General features: G+C 40.1%; 1 protein-coding gene across 3 annotated transcripts in view; it reads left to right on the forward strand.

The window, feature by feature from the left end:
* LOC140195949 (HEPACAM family member 2-like) overlaps positions 1–19,572 on the forward strand; it is a 33,119-nt gene extending 13,547 nt beyond the window's left edge. For 2 of the 3 annotated variants that reach the window (XM_072254638.1, XM_072254639.1), the window contains 5 exons: positions 4,834–4,926; positions 5,758–6,120; positions 7,816–8,097; positions 8,932–9,016; positions 19,097–19,572. In XM_072254638.1, coding sequence (XP_072110739.1) covers positions 4,878–4,926; positions 5,758–6,120; positions 7,816–8,097; positions 8,932–9,016; positions 19,097–19,145 — 828 coding nt within the window. In that variant the 5' untranslated portion in view covers positions 4,834–4,877 and the 3' untranslated portion in view covers positions 19,146–19,572. Of the gene's footprint in view, positions 1–4,833; positions 4,927–5,757; positions 6,121–7,815; positions 8,098–8,931; positions 9,017–15,099; positions 17,585–19,096 lie in introns of those variants that run through there. The other variant, XM_072254641.1, reaches the window with a different exon arrangement.
* The last annotated feature ends 1,236 nt before the right edge of the window (positions 19,573–20,808 follow it).

The raw sequence follows: 20,808 nt of genomic DNA on the forward strand, positions 1-20,808 counted from the left end.
TAAATTTAGTTAACCTCACAAGATGTGTCTTGCATTTGGGTCCACCCTTGCTCCCTATGCCCCCCCATTGTGACATTCTTAGCTTCTGATTTGGCAGCTGGAAGGACTACATCCACAATTGAACTTCTAACAGCTTTTTTTAGCCAAACAATTAACGCACTCGTTCCCCTCAGGACCACTAAGTATGGGAACCCATAAAAGTAGATATGTAAAACAATATTTTAAATATGAAATAAAATTTGAAGAGCTTCAGGTAGTAAATCTGATCTTCTGCTAGAATGACCTCAACACTTCTTCACAGTGAACAACATTTATCAGAAGCAGGATAAGGGATGTAGAGGGAGTGGACTCACCACGTTGTCAGGAATTTGGGGTCCATCCACAGTCGGCAAGTAGAAACCCTCAGAAGGCTTCTGGTTTCAGAATATTCTAACCTTACTGGTTACCTGTATGGTAATTGAGTTCACCTCTGCTCAGTCACTCTCAGTGTTTAAACTGCGTGAATTATATTGTTCTTTGTTCAGTCTTTGAGCCAACACTTGATACTGTGTCTCTTTGGTAATCGAATTGCTGTGTTCCTTTTGAGTGTCTTTTTGCCCTTGGCTTTTGCTTTTTTATTTTGGACTCATTTTATTTTCGAACTTGGGATTCAGTTTGTTATGTTTCTGGAATTATGCAGCGACTCATTTTTGACTTTTTTTTTTGTTATACTGAACTACTCCCTGGCCTTCTGATTCCAATTATTGCCTTTGTTTTGGAACTGTGATGGAAATCAAACTATCCAGTAGTACCTGTCTGAATATTCATTCTGACCTCCTGCATGATCTCTGCACCTGGGTTCATTTCTCCCTCAGTCCCTGGGGTACAGTGTTAGAGTTCTGTACTGTCATGCTGGAGGCTGCGTTGAAGCTTCATGGGATGATATGAGGACACACTGAGGAGGGTAATTATGTACTCTGTTGCATTTTAAAAAACAAGAGTTGTCCTCCGTAGGAAATACAAATGTTTACATAGTTGTAATGATATTGTGTCATAATGATACAATATCGAGATGTATGAGAAAAGAAGTCCAGAACGTAGGGTCTTGATATCATAAAAGATGGATCACCTAAGACTAAAATGAGACGAAATCTCTACCTTCAGTAGGGCTGAACTTTGGAATTACCTATCTCAGTGGCCGTGGAGGTCATTCACTGATTGCATTCAAACTAGACATTGTCAAATGTCAAGACATCAAAGGAATAAAGGGATATAGGTTTCAGGTACAAAGATGGTTTTTGAGGGAGCAAATTAGGTCTGAATTGTTGAATGGCAGAGCATTCTCCGGGGGCTGAATGATATACTCCTACATTGATTTCTTAATCCTACATAGCAGAGACCAGCTGTTTGTAGAGCTACACCTTCACCTCAGTAATATATCTGTAGTAGATTAATGTGCCCATGATGGTATTGGTAGAGGGTACCACTACACAGTTCTTATGGAGCTAAAGTGCTGTAACATCGTTGGGACACTCTCCATTGTGCTGGGTGGGAATGTAGTCATGATAAATGACTGGACGTCCATGAGCTGATCTGAACTATCAGCAAAAGTGGACATATGATCTCCATGGTCTGTCCTCTCTTGGCCTAACATATCCCACACTCTACCCCTATAATGAAGGTAGGAGAACAATGAAGATACACATGGAGTCAGCAGTGTCACAAGAACTCAATATTGAATGGATTGGAATTCTCTTTGGCTGGGATGAATGAGTCACCCAATTGTCACTTGTGGGAAGAACTATCTTTGCAAAGTCCTTGAGAGCTTCACTGATTTCCTTGTGATTACATTTTTCTGTAGTAAATAGCAGAGTCCAACACTGAACAGTTGGGCTCTGCTATTGCTGCCATAGATAATGACATAATCAATAGGTATCTGCGACTGTATTATGGATGCTGATGTGAGGTCTTGCATTTGCATCTGACAGAATGGAAGTTGGAATATTTGTGCTCCAAGCATTTTGTCAGGAGAAAGGATCCACGGAGTTATCTTTTCATTCTCCCTCCCTGACAAGCAGCTCTAACAGAAGGGCACATTTTTTTAAAAATCCTGCACAGCAGACGATGTTATCTCTCTTGGCCACAGTTATGTTTCTTTCCCAAGGTCAGAGTAGATCTTCTTAACTTCATCCATAACATTGGGAAGTAGACATTGATACTAGTGGTTGCTAGTTCCATAACAGATTAAGCGTAAAACAGTTGTGTGCTTACTTATTCTGGTTAACAACAGATGGTGCAATCCGGGTCATATTACGATCGAGGAGCGTGTTTGTAGACCGGATATTGAAATTTTTACTGTTGGACTTCAGCCATATTTCACCAATATGCAACACTGGGTGTCACGGGAGGTCGTTCCTGCTTATGGCCATCGAACTTGCAGCTCCTCCCATGGAGGGTCAGACACCCTGAGCCAATAGACTGGTCCTGGACTTATTTTCCATTTGGCATAGTTGCATTGTTTGATTGTTGGTGGTTTTTGTATTGCTATATTTATGCTCTATTCTTGGTTGGTGCGGCTGTAACGAAAGCCAATTTCCCTCTGGATCAATAAAGTATATCTATCTATCTAAGCCATAGGTTTGTGGAAGTCATTTGCCCTATGATCTCTGAGTTGCTGGAATACTTTTCTACAGAAAACCCATCCTGTGAAGATAGTATCTTCATGTTTGCCGCACCAGAATGTTTATAATTTCCATTTTGAACCACCCATCTGTTTCTAATTGTGTCTTAGTGGCAATGTTAGTGTCAAAGTGCCAGAATGTCCAGGCTATGAGGACAAGCAATGTTCGGATCTCTCACTTCTGGGACGGCCTTGAAGGTCCATAGATCTGAGACTTCACTGTTAAATATTTCACCTTTTTACAGCATTTAACAGCAAAGTTGATGGCAATATCACTTGTGTCCTCCGCTATTCAGAGCTTAGTGTATTGGTCTTAAATATAGCATATTACCTGGTTACGGTGGTTTCTCAACTACCAATTTCTACTTTTTTTCCATTTCTAAATATATTTTTGCCTGATACTTACCGTAATAGTCACAGAAAGGTACAATATGTGAACAGGCCTTTGGCCCACCAAATCCACATTAACCATCAACCACCCTTTTAAAATAATCCTAATTAATCCTATTTATATAATTCACCCCACATTCTCATCTACCTTTTCTCTTCTCATCCCTGCAACAAACCCGCCCCCCAGACACTCTGGACTCTGCCAGTCATTTACACACTATGGGAAATTCACCATATAACCTACTGATCTGCTTGCATTTGGGATATGGGGAGGAAAACAGAGCACCTGAGGTCAGGATTGAACCAAGTGCTCAGGGGAGCTGTGAGGCAGCAGCTTACTAGCTTTCAACAATGTTATCAAGAACAGATAATCTGTTTTTCATTGCACTTCCCTCAGTGAAAGCTAACAAGTTGTCTTTTTAATGATGAAGAAGATGACATAAGACAACACACATCAAAGTTGCTGGTGAACGCAGCAGGCCAGGCAGCATCTCTAGGAAGAGGTACAGTCGACGTTCCAGGCCGAGACCCTTCGTCAGAACGAACTGAAGGAAGAGCTAGTAAGAGATTTGAGAGGGGGAGGGGGAGATCCAAAATGATAGGAGAAGACAGGAGGGGGAGGGATGGAGCCAAGAGCTGGACAGGTGATTGGCAAAAGGGATATGAGAGGATCATGGGACAGGAGGCCCAGGGAGAAGGAAAAGGGGGAGGGGGGGGAAACCCAGAGGATGGGCAAGGGGTATAGTCAGAGGGACAGAGGGAGAAAAAGGAGAGAGAGAGAAAGAATGTGTGTATATAAATAAATAATGGATGGGGTATGAGGGGGAGGTGGGGCATTAGCGGAAGTTAGAGAAATCAATGTTCATGCCATCAGGTTGGAGGCTACCCAGATGGAATATAAGGCCTTGTTCCTCCAACCTGAGTATGGCTTTTGCCAATTCCTTTTTCTCCCTCTGTCCCTCTGACTATACCCCTTGCCCATCCTCTGGGTTCCCCCCCACCCCACTTTTCCTTCTCCCTGGGCCTCCTATCCCATGATCCTCTCGTATCCCTTTTACCAATGCCCCACCTCCCTCTCATACCCCATCCATTATTTATTTATATACACATATTCTTTCTCTCACTCTCCTTTTTCTCCCTCTGTCCCTCTGACTATACCCCTTGCCCATCCTCTGGGTTCCCCCCCACCCCACTTTTCCTTCTCCCTGGGCCTCCTATCCCATGATCCTCTCGTATCCCTTTTACCAATGCCCCACCTCCCTCTCATACCCCATCCATTATTTATTTATATACACATATTCTTTCTCTCACTCTCCTTTTTCTCCCTCTGTCCCTCTGACTATACCCATTGCCCATCCTCCGGGTTTTACCCCCCCTCCTCCTTTTCCTTCTCCCTGGGCCTCCTGTCCCATGATCCTCTCAAATCCCTTTTGCCAATCACTTGTCCAGCTCTTGGCTCCATCCCTCCCCCTCCTGTCTTCTCCTATCATTTTGGATCCCCCCTCCCCTTCCCACTTTCAAATCTCTTACTAGCTCATCTTTCAGTTAGTCCTGACGAAGGGTCTCGGCCTGAAGCGTCTACTGTATCTCTTCCTAGAGATGCTGCCTGGCCTGATGCGTTCACCAACAATTTTGATGTGTGTTGTCTTGAATTTCCAGCATCTGCAGAATTCCTCGTGTTTGCAAAGATGACATAAGCATGCTTTACTCATACTCATGTGGCTAGTATTTGCTGGAAACCCAGTACTGAGTATTGAATCTCATATTTCTCTCATCTTTTTTAGGACCATCTCACACTCGCATAAAGGAAATGGGTGCATGACACATCATGGATCTCTCAGAGGCATTAATCATCAACATCTTCAAACTTGCTTCAGGTAACATGTACAAACTGAGGAATTCTTGAATCTTTAAGACACATCATGCATTATTCAAACACATTGAGAAAATGCTGACCTGACGATAATTCTGAATTTCATTTCTGTGACAATGTACCCAACGCCAGTGTCAGACAACACATGTGCTGGGTGTAAATGCCAAGCATCTCTCACTTTAACACACTGTAGCTGTGAAGAAGTTTGCTGATCTTGTTTTATTTTTTCTCTCTCATTGGTTCTACTTGACTTCTGAACATTTCCAGTATTTCTATTTTATTTTATGGCATTCAGAAATGATGCTTAACCAATTTTTATTCAATAAGTTAGCTGTGCGCAGTTGGCCTCAGTGACAAAATATGTTCTCTGCCCTTGTTCAGGTAGCTGGACACAATTTCTTTCTGTTCACTCGCAGTAACCACTGTCTCTTTCAGCAATATTTTTTCTCTGAGAATCTATCAAATTCAGACACATGATCCTGTCGCTGCCAAGAGTACAATTGGAGAAGAGGGTTGGAGCTGGGATTGTACTTCAACCAATCTTGATGATCATTGTGCCGGTGGGTCTTTGACCAGCAGGTGTCTTGTCCAGATTGAGGCTCATTTCTAGTGCCCAGCCTGGCATCAGGTGGAGCTCAGCCCAACATGCATGGGAAAATGGTCCATTGCTGGCTGGCTCCAGGGTGTAGTGAATATAGCCCTTGAAATTTCAGTACCACTTACACATTACTCCGTGTCCTATGGTGCTTCAAGGTAAACTGGTTGATCATGGTTTACCATCCTAGATTTTCAGTATCTACAGTACTTTACTTTTGAATTTATGTTTATTTTCCAGTCTTCCATGTAATTTTGGTGTGCAGAGGGGCTTTGTATGCCAGACCTGGTACTCTCACTAATGCTGCTGCAGGACAAACCGTGATGTTCCCCATCGAGTACCAAAGCAATGAAGATCAGTACGATGTTACCTTTAGATTAACATTTCCACAGCTCTTTAAAATTTTAATATGGAAATCCAATAATCCAGACAATCTGCATATTGTGCATCCACAATATCAACACAGAGCTACAATCAAAAATGGATCGGTGGTGTTATATGATATACAAGTTAATGACAGTGGAGAATATCAAATACGGACTGACTACTATGGGGTAGAACTGAAAAACCATGATCAAAGTTCTTTCACGGTTCAAGTCTTTGGTAAGTATTCATTCCTTGTACTTTTTATAGTTCCAGCATCTTTAGGAAGTTAAGTATTTTCAAGTTCCAGTCCTTGGTCGAGGTCAACTATATGAAGAGCAGAAGTGAGCTGTGTGATGGCCCTTGACAGCAGGAAAGCATTTCACTAAATGTGACCTTAAAGAGTCTGAATAATATCAAAGTCGATGGCTGTCAATGGAGAAATTCTCCTAATGATTGGGATTATTTTAGATGTTGGCGGTCCATCATTTAGTCCTAGAAAATCACTGTGTCAATTCCTCAGACTGTGTCCGAGGCCCAGCTACCTACCCTCAATCGAGTCAGAAATGCGGAGGTTTACAGCTCATTGAGTAATATTAAATTCGATACTGAACTTCTGAGAGAACATTGCAATCTTTGCCTTCAGGGTGCAGGATGTAGCGAGATGTTACTCACCCAGGCTACTGTGATAGCATGTGAAACCACAATCTGTGCCACAAGAAGGGCAAAGGCAGCAGAGACGTAGAATGGTCACTGCCTACAGGTTCCCTTTCAGTGAACACAGCTGCCTGATCTAGAAATGTATCACAAGTCCTTCACTGTTCCTGGGACTAAAGCCTGGAGCTCTAAATGTGTCAGTGCTCTGAAAGTATCTTTGCCACAGGTAGCTCGCCACCAACTTTGATGGCCTTTAGGGATGGGCAGTAAATCATATACATTAAAAAATTCTATTCCATTAATTTAAAGTTTCTACCTGAAGTTAAAAATGTATCAATGTTTCAGTGGATCCATTTTGGATCAATTTCTCACAAAGAATGAATTTGAAAGGACTACTGTAGTTTAATCAGTTGTCCCTGTGCATTCACTGACAAGCAGGTTTCTGTAAAGACAAGTTTAGCAAAGTTTCCATTCAGTCATTCAAAAGCAGCAAATGTTGAGACTGTTATCAAGCAAGCCTACATTTTCTCACGTAATGCAGTAAGTTTATAGGGTAGTGTGTTGAAACTGTACCAAAGCTAATTGAAAGAAATGAACCTCTTTATCCCTTGTTTAACAATTAGTCATTGTGAAATCATTTCTGGTACCACTTCTACTTTGATAAAGGCTTCGTTGCTCTCATGACAGAAAGCAAAGCATGTCTCTACTTAAGAAGTATTAATACAGCATTTCAGTCATAGAAAGATAAATACTATGCTGTTCTTACATTACGAGCCAACAGAGATATACCTAACAGGTAGTACAGAGCTGAAATTTAGACATCCCTTCAACATTGCACTGACAGGTTTCTTCATGAAGTAGGTAATCAAAAAAATCAAAATACTGTGTTGTGGTATCCAATTTTGCACCTCCAGTCTTCTGTGGCCAGTGAGGATGTAAAGATCATTGTCAGAGTGCAGCAAACTTTTCCCTTGTTTCCTGCAGTAACCTGGGGTGTATCCTGTCTGGTGCTGGGGACCTCTAACCAAATGTTTTTCAAAAGTTCCAGCACATCCTCTTTCTTAACATTAAATTATTCCAGCATATCAACCCATTTAACATTGTCCTTGTTGTATGTTCTACTCTGTATTGTAAGCTTTGAGGTTAATAACTTTATAACACAAAACCTAAAAGAAAAACATGCAGTTGTGTAGGTAATGTATGAAAATGGTCAAGAAAATAATCACATCAAATAATTGCAATTGCATTTAAAAATCCTCTTACATTATTATATTACAGAACCAGTTTCTCAACCTGTAGCAAAGACTTTAAGTCATGGTCAGAATACAGCAAATATCACTTTGAATTGCTCTGTCTCCAATGGAACGGCAGTCATGATTTACTGGGAAAAAATATCCTTATCTGGAGTCATTGTCGAGACGTATACAAACACAATTCTTGTGATAGACTGTGCTACTGAAGATGAACAACATGAGTACAGGTGCATTGCAAAAAATCCCATCAGTAATGCATCCAGCAGTGAGATATCTATCAACTCGTGTAACACCAGAAATCTGAACGGTGAGAAATTGGACATTGATCTTTTACATAATGTTGTCCCTGCAGTTGATACCAAGGATGTGAACTTTTTACTACTAGATAAGAAATATGTAATGATCTTTTTGAGTAATTAAAGCAATATTAAGCAGTTAGTGCATCGCCTTACAGTGCTGATTGTGTTTCAATTCTCACCCGTCTATAAGGAGTTAGTACATTCTCCCCGTGACCGCGTGGGTTTCCTGAGTGCTCCGGTTTCCTCCCACATTCCAAAGATGTACATTTATGGATTGTGAGTTGTGGACTTGATACATTGACACTTGGCGGATTTGATTTGGCCCAGACGACACATCTCACTACGTTTCAGTGTACATATAAGAAATTAAACTAATTCTTAAGATCTTTATTTAGAATATTCAACAGATTTTAACCATAAATTAGGAAAGAGAATTACTGATAATGAAATCAGAAACTGCAGATGCAGGAAATGTAAAATAAAATTAGAAAATGCAGGAAATACTCAGCAGGTCAGGCAGCACCTGTGGTTAGACATACAGAGTTAACATTAGAGCTCTGATGAATTCTGCTCAGACAAAACCGTTAATTCTGTCACTTCCCACATATGCTGCCTAAAATACAGTTAATGCTTATTGGTGCAGTGTGCTTTTAAGATATGGAACCATAGATTAAAGGAAAATCAAAATCTAAAACAACTTTTAAAATGTAAGCCATTGGAAAAACTAATCTTTTAATAAGAGCTGGAGAACAGCCATATTATTGAACTAAATGTGTGGTACACTTGATCATAAGAAGCTAAGTGGTCCATTTATCTCATTAATTTCTATAAACTATTTTCAGATAAAAGGAATTATCTTATGATCCTGATTCCTTTGGTGATGATGGCAATTTCATTGTTTGCATTTGCAAAATACATCTCTAATTGGTAAGTGTTGCTGCTCAGGTTAGTATGACCTGTAGAGAAAACAAAGTGGTCTGTTGCTCACAGAGCCTGGATTTTCTTTACTTTAGGATTATTTAACAATTGAATAAGTTAAATTTGTGTATTAATGATGTGGCTGATTTGTGGTGTCCCTTCTGGCAATGGTCTGGTATTAAATTAGTAATTGCATAGACTTTTGGCTATATAACTGAATTCTGGGAATTTTTTTTCAATAATCAATACTCAATTACATTTTAAACTTAAGGCATTGAAGTTTTGGTTGTAATAAGAGCACAAAGTGGGGAAAAAAAAACAGCATTCCTGAATAAATATAGTTAATTATGAATATTCAGAAGGTGTTCCTAGTCAGACTACAGTTCAGAAGCCGTCTCTAGCCGTGGCCCTAAGAAAAAATTTTTAAATGCCGCAGTAATTTTAGACTTTATTGTGAGAAACTGAGTTTTCAATGTGTTCAGACTTCCACAGTGTATAAAATAATTTGATTTATCATTTTATCTCCTATTTTAACTGAGGAATGTATTCCAGTCTTGAAATCTGTAAGACAGAATTAATATTCTTAATGTTGTGTATTTAATGTTTCAGTAATATTTTAAATGCATTATTTTAAGTAGACTTTGTTAATGTAGTTCATTACGGGATGTATGTGAGAGGCACATAAATGGTATATTGTATGTCTTTACGCCAGCACAAAATTATGTGCATGCTTCACTAAAATAAGAACAAAGAACTCACATTTATCCATGGCTCTGGTTTTCGTTCTATTTGTTTTACGTTTTGGAGTTATAGACACCTTAACAGAGGTGACGAGTAAGTTTTAAACTTAGCCTGAGACAACTACCCACCAGTTGAAGGGCAACACAAATTTTTCTTTGCAAGAGCGCCAAGACATTTGAGTTAAAAAAAAAAATGTGCAACACGTTATTCATCAGAAGTGCAGCAAGACGTTCAAGTTTAAAAACAAAAGACAGAAAACAGATGAAGTTCACAGATGGTAGGAACAGGAGGGCCAGCACTGTACAGCTGCAAGCGGCAGAGACAGCGGCAACTTGAATGGAGACACATCCACAATCTGCACGCCACATGCAATAGAGTCAACTGAAAGCAAATCCAGAGAGGTATTGGATAGTACCTCAGCAGTGTCCAATGATGGCATTAAAAACTCAAACATATCAAGGTGATATAGTGGTAAATATTGAATGCCACACCCAAGTCTTACAAAGCCCTTCTGGTCCCTTGTATCATCTATGATAAAGTAGTCAGTGAGCTGGATCGCATGGAGGCTGAAGGAATTCTTTCTCAGGTTGAGTGGAGTCTTTGTGCAATACCAGTGGTCCCAGTGGATAAGGAGAATGGGTCTGTCAGGATTTGTGGCGACTGCAAGGTCACCGTCAATCCAGTATTGAGTGTAGTTCAGACTCTCTGCACAGGATAGAGGATATCTTTGAAAAGCTTTCTGGAGGGAAACACTTCAGCAATATGGACTTGGCCTTCCTACAGATGGAGATGGAAGAAGAGTCCAAATTGTTTCTCACCATCAACACTCAGAAAGGGCTTATTTTTGGAGTAGCATCTGCCCCTGCAGAATCTATGGATCAGGAGCTGCAAGTCTGTCCAGGTACTCGGGGTTACTTGGATGACTGATAAGGATGACAAGGGACATCTCCAAAGCCTCAAGGTAGTGTTGAAAAGATTAGAAGATTATGGTTTCAGAGCACAACGTCACAAGTGTTAATTCTTTAAGCTATTCATCATTTACTGTGGTCCACAATTATTGTACAAAATTACCCAAGTGTGCTGAGAAAATTCAAGCAGCAGTGGCTACCCCAGGCCAAAGGACATGTCATTGTTGGGGTCCTTTTCAGAATTTGTCAATTACTATAACAGATTCCTGCCAAACCTGGCTACTGTGCTCCACCTCTTGGGCTCATTACTACAGATCAGAAAGAAATGGCAATGGACAAAGCAGTGAGGTAGCTTTCAAAAAGACCAAGGAAATGGTGACATCAGACACTGTACTCTCATGTTATAACCAACATCATCCAGAAAAGCCTGCCTTTGGCACATCGTATTATAGTATAGGTGTAGTCATGTCACATGTTATGAATGATGGATGTGAACACTCCATAGCCCTTGCATCATATTCCCAATAGGTTCTTTCTTGGAGGACACAATTACAAGATCGAATTCAAGAGCACAACTAATCATGGAAATGCTGACGGATTGTAGCATTTACCCTGGATAAAGATATACCTGAAAAGTTACAGGAGGACAATCCTCTTGACATATTCTCCCTATTGCAAATCAACAGTCTCCCTATTACAGCAGAGATGATCCAAAGAGAAACCAGGAAAGACCACACACTGTCTCAGGTCTCCATGGGCACTCAAATGGCTGGAATATGCGGCAGAAACTCTAGTTCCCCCGTTCTAACCAGCACTAGGATGAACTTGCCCTTAACTGCGGTTGCCTGTGTGGGAATTGAGAGGAGTTGTACCATCCAAGCTGAGAGCTAAAGTGATAGAGGAGCAACATGCTGGTCATCCAGCATGGTCAAAACAAAAGTGTTGGATCACAGCTTTGTCTGGTGGCCTGAGGTAGATCAGCAGATCGAGCAGCATGCTATGTACTGTTTAGGATGCCAACACGTCCAAAAGATGACAAGAGAATCTTGGAGAAGAACTGTGTCCAGACCTGTCAGAACCATTTCTTGCAGTCCTACAGTTACCTCCTACAAGCACCATGGAGGAGGCCCCAGAACCTGAGATTGTTTCACAGCCACAAGTCTCACCTGCCAAGCAGAGTGACCTCCCTTGTCAGGAAAGTCATTATCCCTCAAGAGTAAGAAATCCTCTTCAGCAATTAAATTGTTAGGCCTGAATAGGACAATTTCAAATATATTATGATGTAGATGTCTATATATTAGTTCTATTATATAGTATTTTGTGTTTGTGTGTATGTATTGTTTTATTAAACATTCCTTATTTACAAAATTCTTTATGGCTTAAATGTAAGAAGTAAGTGAATGGCATATATCATTATGCCACCACATCATATGCACATGCCTCACTAAAGTAAGCATGAAGCAGACGCACATATCCCTGCCTCCATATTTTTCTTTATTCTTTTATGTTTTATAGTTACAAAGACATAACATTTAACTTTTGCTCAGTCACCTGCAAGAACTCCTCAGAATCTTTTGAAAGGCCTTGATCCCATATCTTCCTTATTCGGCACCATGTATCCTTCACTTGATGTTGTATTTGTAGAAAAGTCCTTCTGTCATAAGGAGGTGGCTGGAAACAGACCCAAGTGCAAGACACAAACACTGAAGTACTAGGGACAGGAGTAGGATATAGCGTGAAGGCCAGGACATGGACACGAAATCCGGGAACCTGGAATAGGACTGGACAAGAGAACTAGGAGCCCGGGCTTGGACTCCGAGCCAGAGACCGGACAAGGACCCAGAACCTGGGTCTTGCCTCTGGCTCAGACCCAGAACTAGGCAAAGATGTGACTTGGCTGGCAGGCATGATGAGGCTGGAGTCTTCAGACCTGAGGCGAAGCTGGAGACCAGAGACCTGAGGCTTGGGGTCTTGAAGCTTGGCTTGGGTCGAGGCTTGAGGCTTGGGGTCTTGAAGCTCCTCCGGAGCAGGACGCGGTACTCCTGGGCAGGGCGAGGATATCCACCCGATGGAGGCAAGGGACAGAACAGGACAGAACAAACCACGGGGTAACGCCAATACGGCCTGGCTTGCCCGATGGAGGCAAGGGACAGGAGGGACAGAACCAACCGTAGGGTAACAGCAATATGGCCTGGCTTACCCAACGGAGGCAAGGGACAGGAAGGGAGCTAGGTACAAGACTTCAGGCAAGACGAGGCGAGAGTTACCAGCAAGACAAGGCAAGGCTTCAGACGAGGAAACAGAAGGCAGAGGAAGGGATACAAGGAGTAAGGACAAGAACAATCCAGCAGCCACGCCTTGGTCTCTGGAGGTATTTATGCAGCCAGCCCCAACAAGAATCAGCTGCCTCGATTAGTGCTCAACAGGAACAGAAACAGGGTAGGCAGGAAAACCTGGAGCAAGGGTTGATAGACCGGACTGTGAATCGGAATGCGGACTTCACGGACTGAACCATGATACCTGCTTTGTCTTCAGTAATTCATAAAATAGAAAGTATGACATATTAGGCCAGAAACAATTAATGCAATTCATTTACAATATTCCAATTACTAAGCAAATATGACTTAATCTGATTAAAATTAAACAGGTTGCAATAAATATTTTTGAATGCCTTGTTTATGAATAAATAAATACATAACTTTGTTAAAAAAGATGATCCTTTTAATGTTAATACCTTTGAAATTGCACCATCATGTTCTTATTATATATAAATATTTATAAAATATAATACATACATATATACACTTAGAAACATACAAAGCTGAGATATCGTATAGAATGTCAGCTGTCTCTACTTTTGAACTTCATTGCATGTTTGGTTTGATTTGGAATACTGACCGGTCTTAATATCTTTTCGAAGGAGCGATCAGAGTAGATGAGAAAATGAACATTCTTGTTGTGGTTCACAAATACCAACATTGGATTGTTTATATTTTACCTGCAGAATTTTAATCCAGTGTGACATGTTCCCTTTTTGGTCTTCACAATGGGCAGTGCTGCTCCTTCACAGCTCCAGCGACCCAGGTTCAGTCCTGATCTCCATTGCTGTCTGTGTGGAGTCTGCATGTTCTACCTGTGCCTGTATGGGTTTCCTGTAGATGCTTTGGTTTTCTCCCGTGCTATTTGGCAGACTAATTAATTGGATATTTTTATATTATGGCAATATAGTTATATGACACAGAGGCAGACTCTTCAGTCTACCACGTCAACATAGACCATCGAGTATCTCTCTCTATTAATCATGCTTACTGGCACTTGGTTCCTAGACTCTCTGCATTTGTAACTCAAGTGCACATCTAGATGAATCTGGAATACACTACCTTAGAGAATGATGGAGGCAGATACACTCACAACATTTAAGAAATATCGAGAGCAATGCACACAAAATGCAAAATTCAAAGTCAAAGTAAATTTAGTATCAAATACACATATGTCAGCATATACAGCCCTGAGATTCAATTTTTAGCAGGCATACTCAATAAATCTACAATGGAATACTAACCATAATATTCACGTACACTCCAAAGAAAACAAACCCGGCCTGCACAATCTCTCAACCTTAACATTATTGGTAGAGACATTGTTACAACTATACTAGGATGGCTTATGTACACCCTTGTGTCATTTTATGGACATATCTATCTACGTATATAAGCTATCTTATGTATTTATAGTACATATTTTAGTAATATTGCATTCTTTTGTGGCCTTTTTTTGGAGCTGCAGTATTATGTACTCCTTACAATTGTTTACAGGAAGTGACATGCAACAATCTTGAATCTTGACATGAGGCAAGAAAATCTGTCCAACCTTCTGTACTACTGCTGGGATACCATCATGTTCCATAGCTTTTATCTCTGCTATCCAGTGCATAAAACTCTTCTTGAGATCACAATGGTGTGATTTGGCTAAATAATTCTATGATGGTCAGGATTGCAGAATCTTTTCTGACTGAATTTGGTTGGAAATCCTTCAGTGTTACTTATAAGCCTCGTATCTGAGTCCACTAGAGATGTGTGTGGAAAATTCGCCTCCTGTTATCTGCATAATTATCCACAATTTTCATGAGAAGATTTGAAAGTATTATTTACTCATGATGTACAAAGGGATTGCAGTGGAAAGATCCAGCATGTTACCCATAACGTAGGAGGTGGAGTACAATTTTATCAGACAGTTACAAGGGAGAGTGCTCTCACTGTCAGCACAGTTCCCAGGCAGTAAGAGGAGGACTTTACCTGGGCTGGGAATGGCCTTACTATGTTTGAATTCAGTCCCGCATATAATTGAAAGATTTCACAACTGTTTTGTAAGTTTTGTATTGACTTATCAATTTAAAAGTAAACACTGGAATACAGTATTTTAACATCAGTATCTTGTCTTTAGACGTCCGAATGACCAGTCCTAACGCTCGATGATCGTCTCCAAGAATTATCTGGAAACACTCACATTCCTGCACAAAATTCAGCAGCCTTTACTGGAGTACTACAGACCATACTTGCGAATGACAGCTCATTTCTCTATAGCATCTCTGGCTTACCACAAGCATGACCAACTGATAGCTGATCCAAACAACAAATTCCCAAGGCTTAAACTTGCAGGGAAACTAGGACACCTCATAACACCTGAGTATAGGTTGGAGGTGACATGACCACCTGCGCATGGAATATGAGAAATTGTCTTGTTTCTGACAGTGGTCACCCAAACACTGCACTCCTGCCCTCCGAGTTCCATTTCTGTGAGCATCCCTGCTATATACACGGCCTCCTTTGTATCTATTACAGTTAAAAACATAAGAAATAGGAGCAGGAGTAGGCCATCTGGCCCATCGAGCATGCTCCCCCATTCAATATGATCATGGATGATCTGGCCATGGACTCATCTCCATATACCTTCCTTTTCCCCTTAACCCTTAATTCCCCTACTATGCAAATATATATCCAACCTTGTCTTAAACATATTTACTGAGGTAGACTCCACTGCTTCATTGGGCAGAGAATTCCACAGATTCACCAATCTCTGGGAAAAGCAGTTCCTCCTCACCTGCATCCTAACTCTATTCCCCCGAATCTTGAGGCTATGTCCCCTAGTTGTGTATTTCAGAAAAGAAAAATAGGTCATAGATCCTTGCAAACAGAACAGCTGATATGGAAAATCATTACACAGAAGACCAATTACACATCATTTTTTTTAAAGTTTCATATTTTCCACAACAAATCTAACAGCAATAAAAATTTGACATTGAAGTTCAATGCATTGGCACATTTCGAAAGCCACGTAGGACCCGACCTGCTTCCTATACTTGATCTCATGTCACTTTACTTGTTGCAGTTCTGAACTTTCACGAACCTCAGCACTTCAATTCCATGGTTGTTTCACAATCAAACTGAAATGTGATTGGTGTCCAGATTAGTAGCAAGCACGCTGATGTCCTGACCCTGACACTCAAAGGCGGCTCCAGCTGTTTCATTGTTCTTCAATATGTTGGATAATGAGATATATTCCAAACAACACTGGCAAAGAAATGATCCATTTTGAACTGATAAATGCTTAAAACAAACTACTTTTAATTATGTTCGAACAAAAATAATTTTACCTCTAGTTGAGGTGGGCAATGTAATTGACAAATCTGACCGTAATAAATGTAGAGCTTTAAGATAATTACAGGTTAGATGTAGCACCTTCACTGCCGTATATGTTATTGTAGAATCTATTTTTGGGAAATTGATTTCATGAACCTAATTAATTACATTCACTGGAGTAGATGGAAACTGATAAAGTGGAGAAAATCTGCTGCTGCTGGAAATCTGAACAACACACAAAATGCTGGAGGATCTCAGCAGACCAGGCAACCTCTATGGAAAAAAGTACAGTCGACATTTCGGGCTGAAATTGATAAATGTTTTCCAATGCCAGGGAACAGTTTTACAGAATTGAAAGAAAAGCAGAAAACAGAATGTCAAACATTGAAAGGGCCAGACAACATTTTTGTAGAGGGTGGAATCTGTGGGAAAGGAGATTTGGAGAGTTTCAACCAGGAGGCTTTGTGGTTGCCTTTCCTTGATGCCTGTGGTGAAAGGGAGAGCAGTGACAAAGTCAATATTCCAGGGACAGTCATGCAGTCAATCCCTCCCCCACAAACAACTCCCAAATGATCAGGCAACACTGGCAGAGGTGAACTTTGACCTGTATAGGTTTGCTTTCTACTTGGACGAGAGGTTTGACTGTCAGTGCAAGGCCATAGCTCCCATAATGGTTGGTTTAGCCCCAGCTTATGCTCAGAACTCACAGATGAGGGGATTGTGAGCTGGGAGCTCCAGGCTAGACCATGGTCTGCTCATGTTTAAGCACAGTCTATGAGCGCACAGGAACAGACCTGCCCAGGACAATCACGGCATGTTGGCCAGCATCCCACAGAACGTAGAGAACAGCACAAACACAAGAAATACTTTGTCTTCAGTGAGGGTTGCAGTTTGAGCAATGAACTGATATTGGCATGAAATCTCTTGCATTATTTTGTATGGACAAAGGTAATTCTACATAATAAAATCAAAACTTTGGATTTCTATGGTTACACATGACAATAAAAAACAGACAACAATGGTTCATTGATTTTTTTTTTGCTTCATTGCAAGCTCCTTGAATTAATTTACAACGCCAGAGGATAAAGTGCAAGGAATAAAACGCCTTAGAAGTGGAGCAGAGATAAAAAGCACCCGCATCTCAAAAGCCTCACCCAGTCACCAAGGAAGTAAACAGTTTGGTGGGAATACTGACTAAATCAGATATGTGGTTCCAGATTTGGTTAAAAGCTATGCAGAGTTTACAAGGCAATAATTAGACTGTCTGACTTTTTCATTGCTGCCTTAGGGACAGAAAAGAATATCTGATTATGGAACCTAAAACTTGATTAATTTTCAAAATTAAATAATTTGCAATTGATGTAAAAACATTAGTTATTAACACAGAAAAACAAGCAATTTTCTTTATAAAATATTGCTGAGATTTTTTAAATTTTAAAATTTTAAAAAATTATATTTTTAAATATAAAATATTTGTGCTAATTATATTAACAGCATAATTATCTTGACATTTCACCTACTTAATCAAAATAATTAATGTGGTATAGTCCACCATTCTGCAGAGTACATACTAACTGGATTCACCACAGTAAGTGAAGTTTTATTCAGCTCTTTAAAGCAGATTGATAATCTGGGAAGAGCTAATTGAAGTAAGGCTGAATAGAATGAGCTTTTATTCAGCTCATATCAAATGGTGAAAGGCTTTGATAGAGTGGATGTGGAGAGGATGTTTCCTATGGTGGGAGAGCCTAAGACCAGAGGGACACAGCCTCAGAATAGAGGGGTGTTCATTTAGAATGGAGATGAGCAGGAATTTCTTTTGCCAGAGAGTGCTGAGTCTGCGGAATTCCTTGCCATAGGCAGCTGTGGAGGCGATGTCTTTATGTACATTTAAGGCAGATTCATTGAAGGTAAAATCTTGATTGGTCACGGCACGAAGGGATACCGGAAGAAAGCAAGAGATTAGGGCTGAGAGGAAAATGGGATCAGCCAGGATGAACTGGTGGAGCAGACTCGATGGGCCATATGGCCTAATTCTGCTCCTATATCTTTTGGTCTCATGGTCTTACCATGGCCAGTTCTGGGTTTCGGAACAGGGAGAAAAGGCATCTATCATGGGTAAGAGGGGGTAAACCTGAATGTATTTCGGTAGATTGTCTTAAACTGGCCCAGCAAGATTTGGAGAATTCTGTTACCATACCCCTGCTGTCACGATACGACCAGGATGAATAGGGAAACTTGTCAAATGCCTTACTCAAATCCATATACACCACATCCACTGCTCTACCTTCATTAATTTGTTTTGTCACATTCTCGAAGCTTTCAGTCAGGCTTATAAGGTACAACTTACTCCACCACAAGGCTTGCTAACTACCCCTAATCAGACTCTACTCCTCTTAATGCTCATAAGTTCTGTCTCTCAAAATATTCTCCAATGGTTTGCAACCACTGGTGTAAGACCTGGAAGTAGAATCTGTTGAAGATGATAGCAATCATGTAGAAATAAAGTTTAACTGTCTAAAGGATGCTTTGGTAGAATCAGCAAAGTCAGTGATTCCTAAAAAAGAAAAGAAGCACAAAAACAAATGGATGACAGATGAAATCAAAAATCTAATGGAAGAAAGCAAATCCCATAGAATGTAAGTCCTTAGATAAAAAAGCTGAAAGCTTAGGTCAAAAAGCCAAAGAAGAATGGTTAAACCAGGAATGTAAGCAACTAGAAAGAATCCCTATTACTGATCGAGAAAGGTTACATCAACAAATCAAGAATATTACTAGTAAAAAGCTCCTCTGTTCTTCAGGTGGATATTTGAAAGCAAAGGACGGTACCATTACCATGGAAGAAGATGAGATTATGAACGGATGGACTGAGTATATTCAGGAATTGTTTGAAGACGATTGAGACGAAAAACCAGAAATGAAGAACATGGAAGGTCCAAGTTTTTTAAAATCTGGAGTTCATAATGCAATAAAAATGAAGAAAAGAAAGGCAGCAGCTCCTGATGAATTAGTAATAGAACAAATTATCACCCTTGAAGATTATAGAATTGAAAAACTTACTGATTTAATCAATGACATTTATGAGACTGGAATAATACCGGAAGAGATGAAAAAGAAGTATTTATCACTCTTCTTAAGAAACCTGGAGCAATAGAATGTGAATTACATAGAACCATAAGTTTAATGAGTCATATCAGCAAGATACTTCCGAGAATTTTGATGACAACTGCTAAAAGTAAGATACAAGCTGATGATAGAGGAGCTACATGCTGGTCATCCAGCATGGTCAAAACAAAAGTGTTGGATCACAACTTTGTCTGACGGCCTGAGGTAGATCAGCAGATCGAGCAGCATGCTAGGTACTGTTTAGGATGCCAACACATCCAAAAGATGACAAGAGAATCTTGGAGAAGAAATGTGTCCAGACCTGTCAGAACCATTTCCTGCAGTCCTACAGTCAACTCCTACAAGCACCATGGAGGAGGCCTCAGAACCTGAGATTGTTTCACAGCCACAACTCTCACCTGCCAAGCAGAGTGACCTCCCTTGTCAGGAAAGTCATTATCCCTCAAGAGTAAGAAATCCTCTTCAGCAATTAAATTGTTAGGCCTGAATAGGGCAACTTCAAATTTATTATGATGTGGATGTCTATATAGTAGTTGAATGATATGGTATTTTGTGATTGTGTGTATGTATTGTCTTATTAAACATTCTTGGTTTACAAAATTCTTAATGGCTTATATGTAAGAAGTAAGTGAATGGCATATATCATTATGCCACCACATCATATGTACATGCCTCACTAAAGTAAGCACGAAGCAGACACATTTATCCCCGCCTCCATTTTTATCTTTATTCTTTTATGTTTTGTAGTTACAAAGACATAACATTTAACGTCAGTCACCTGCAAGAATCCCTCAGAATCTTTTGAAAGGTCTTGATCCCATCTCTTCCTAATTCGACACCATGTATCCTCCACTTGATGTTGTATTCGTAGAAAAGTCCTGCTTTGTCTTCAGTAATTCATAAAATAGAAAGTATGACACATTAGCTCAGAAACAATTAATGCAATTCGTTTACAATGTTCCAATTACTAAGCAAATGTGACAGTTGAAAATATGATTGGAAATTATTTACAAGTCTTCATCTTCTAGCTTAAAGTGCTTAAAATCAAACAAGCTGCAATAAGTTTTTGAATGCCTTGTTTGTGAATAAATAAGTACTATTTGTTAAAAAAGATGATCCTTTTAATGTTGAAACCTTTGAAATCGCACCATCATGTTCTCATTATATATAAATATTTATAAAATATTTTATATTGTTATGTACCCCGTAACTGGGTTGCCAAACCAGCAGAAATGGACCACTCGTTGGAGTCTGGAATACTAGGAGCTAATAAAGTCTTATTAAAGAAATAAGTAACACAGTACTCTAATCGTAAGGATATAAATGCAGCAGGTTAGCAATGATAATACACACATGTACACAGAACTAGGGTCATAGGAATCAACCA

Source organism: Mobula birostris, chromosome 4 (assembly GCF_030028105.1).
Source record: "Mobula birostris isolate sMobBir1 chromosome 4, sMobBir1.hap1, whole genome shotgun sequence".
Classification (NCBI taxonomy): domain Eukaryota; kingdom Metazoa; phylum Chordata; class Chondrichthyes; order Myliobatiformes; family Myliobatidae; genus Mobula; species Mobula birostris.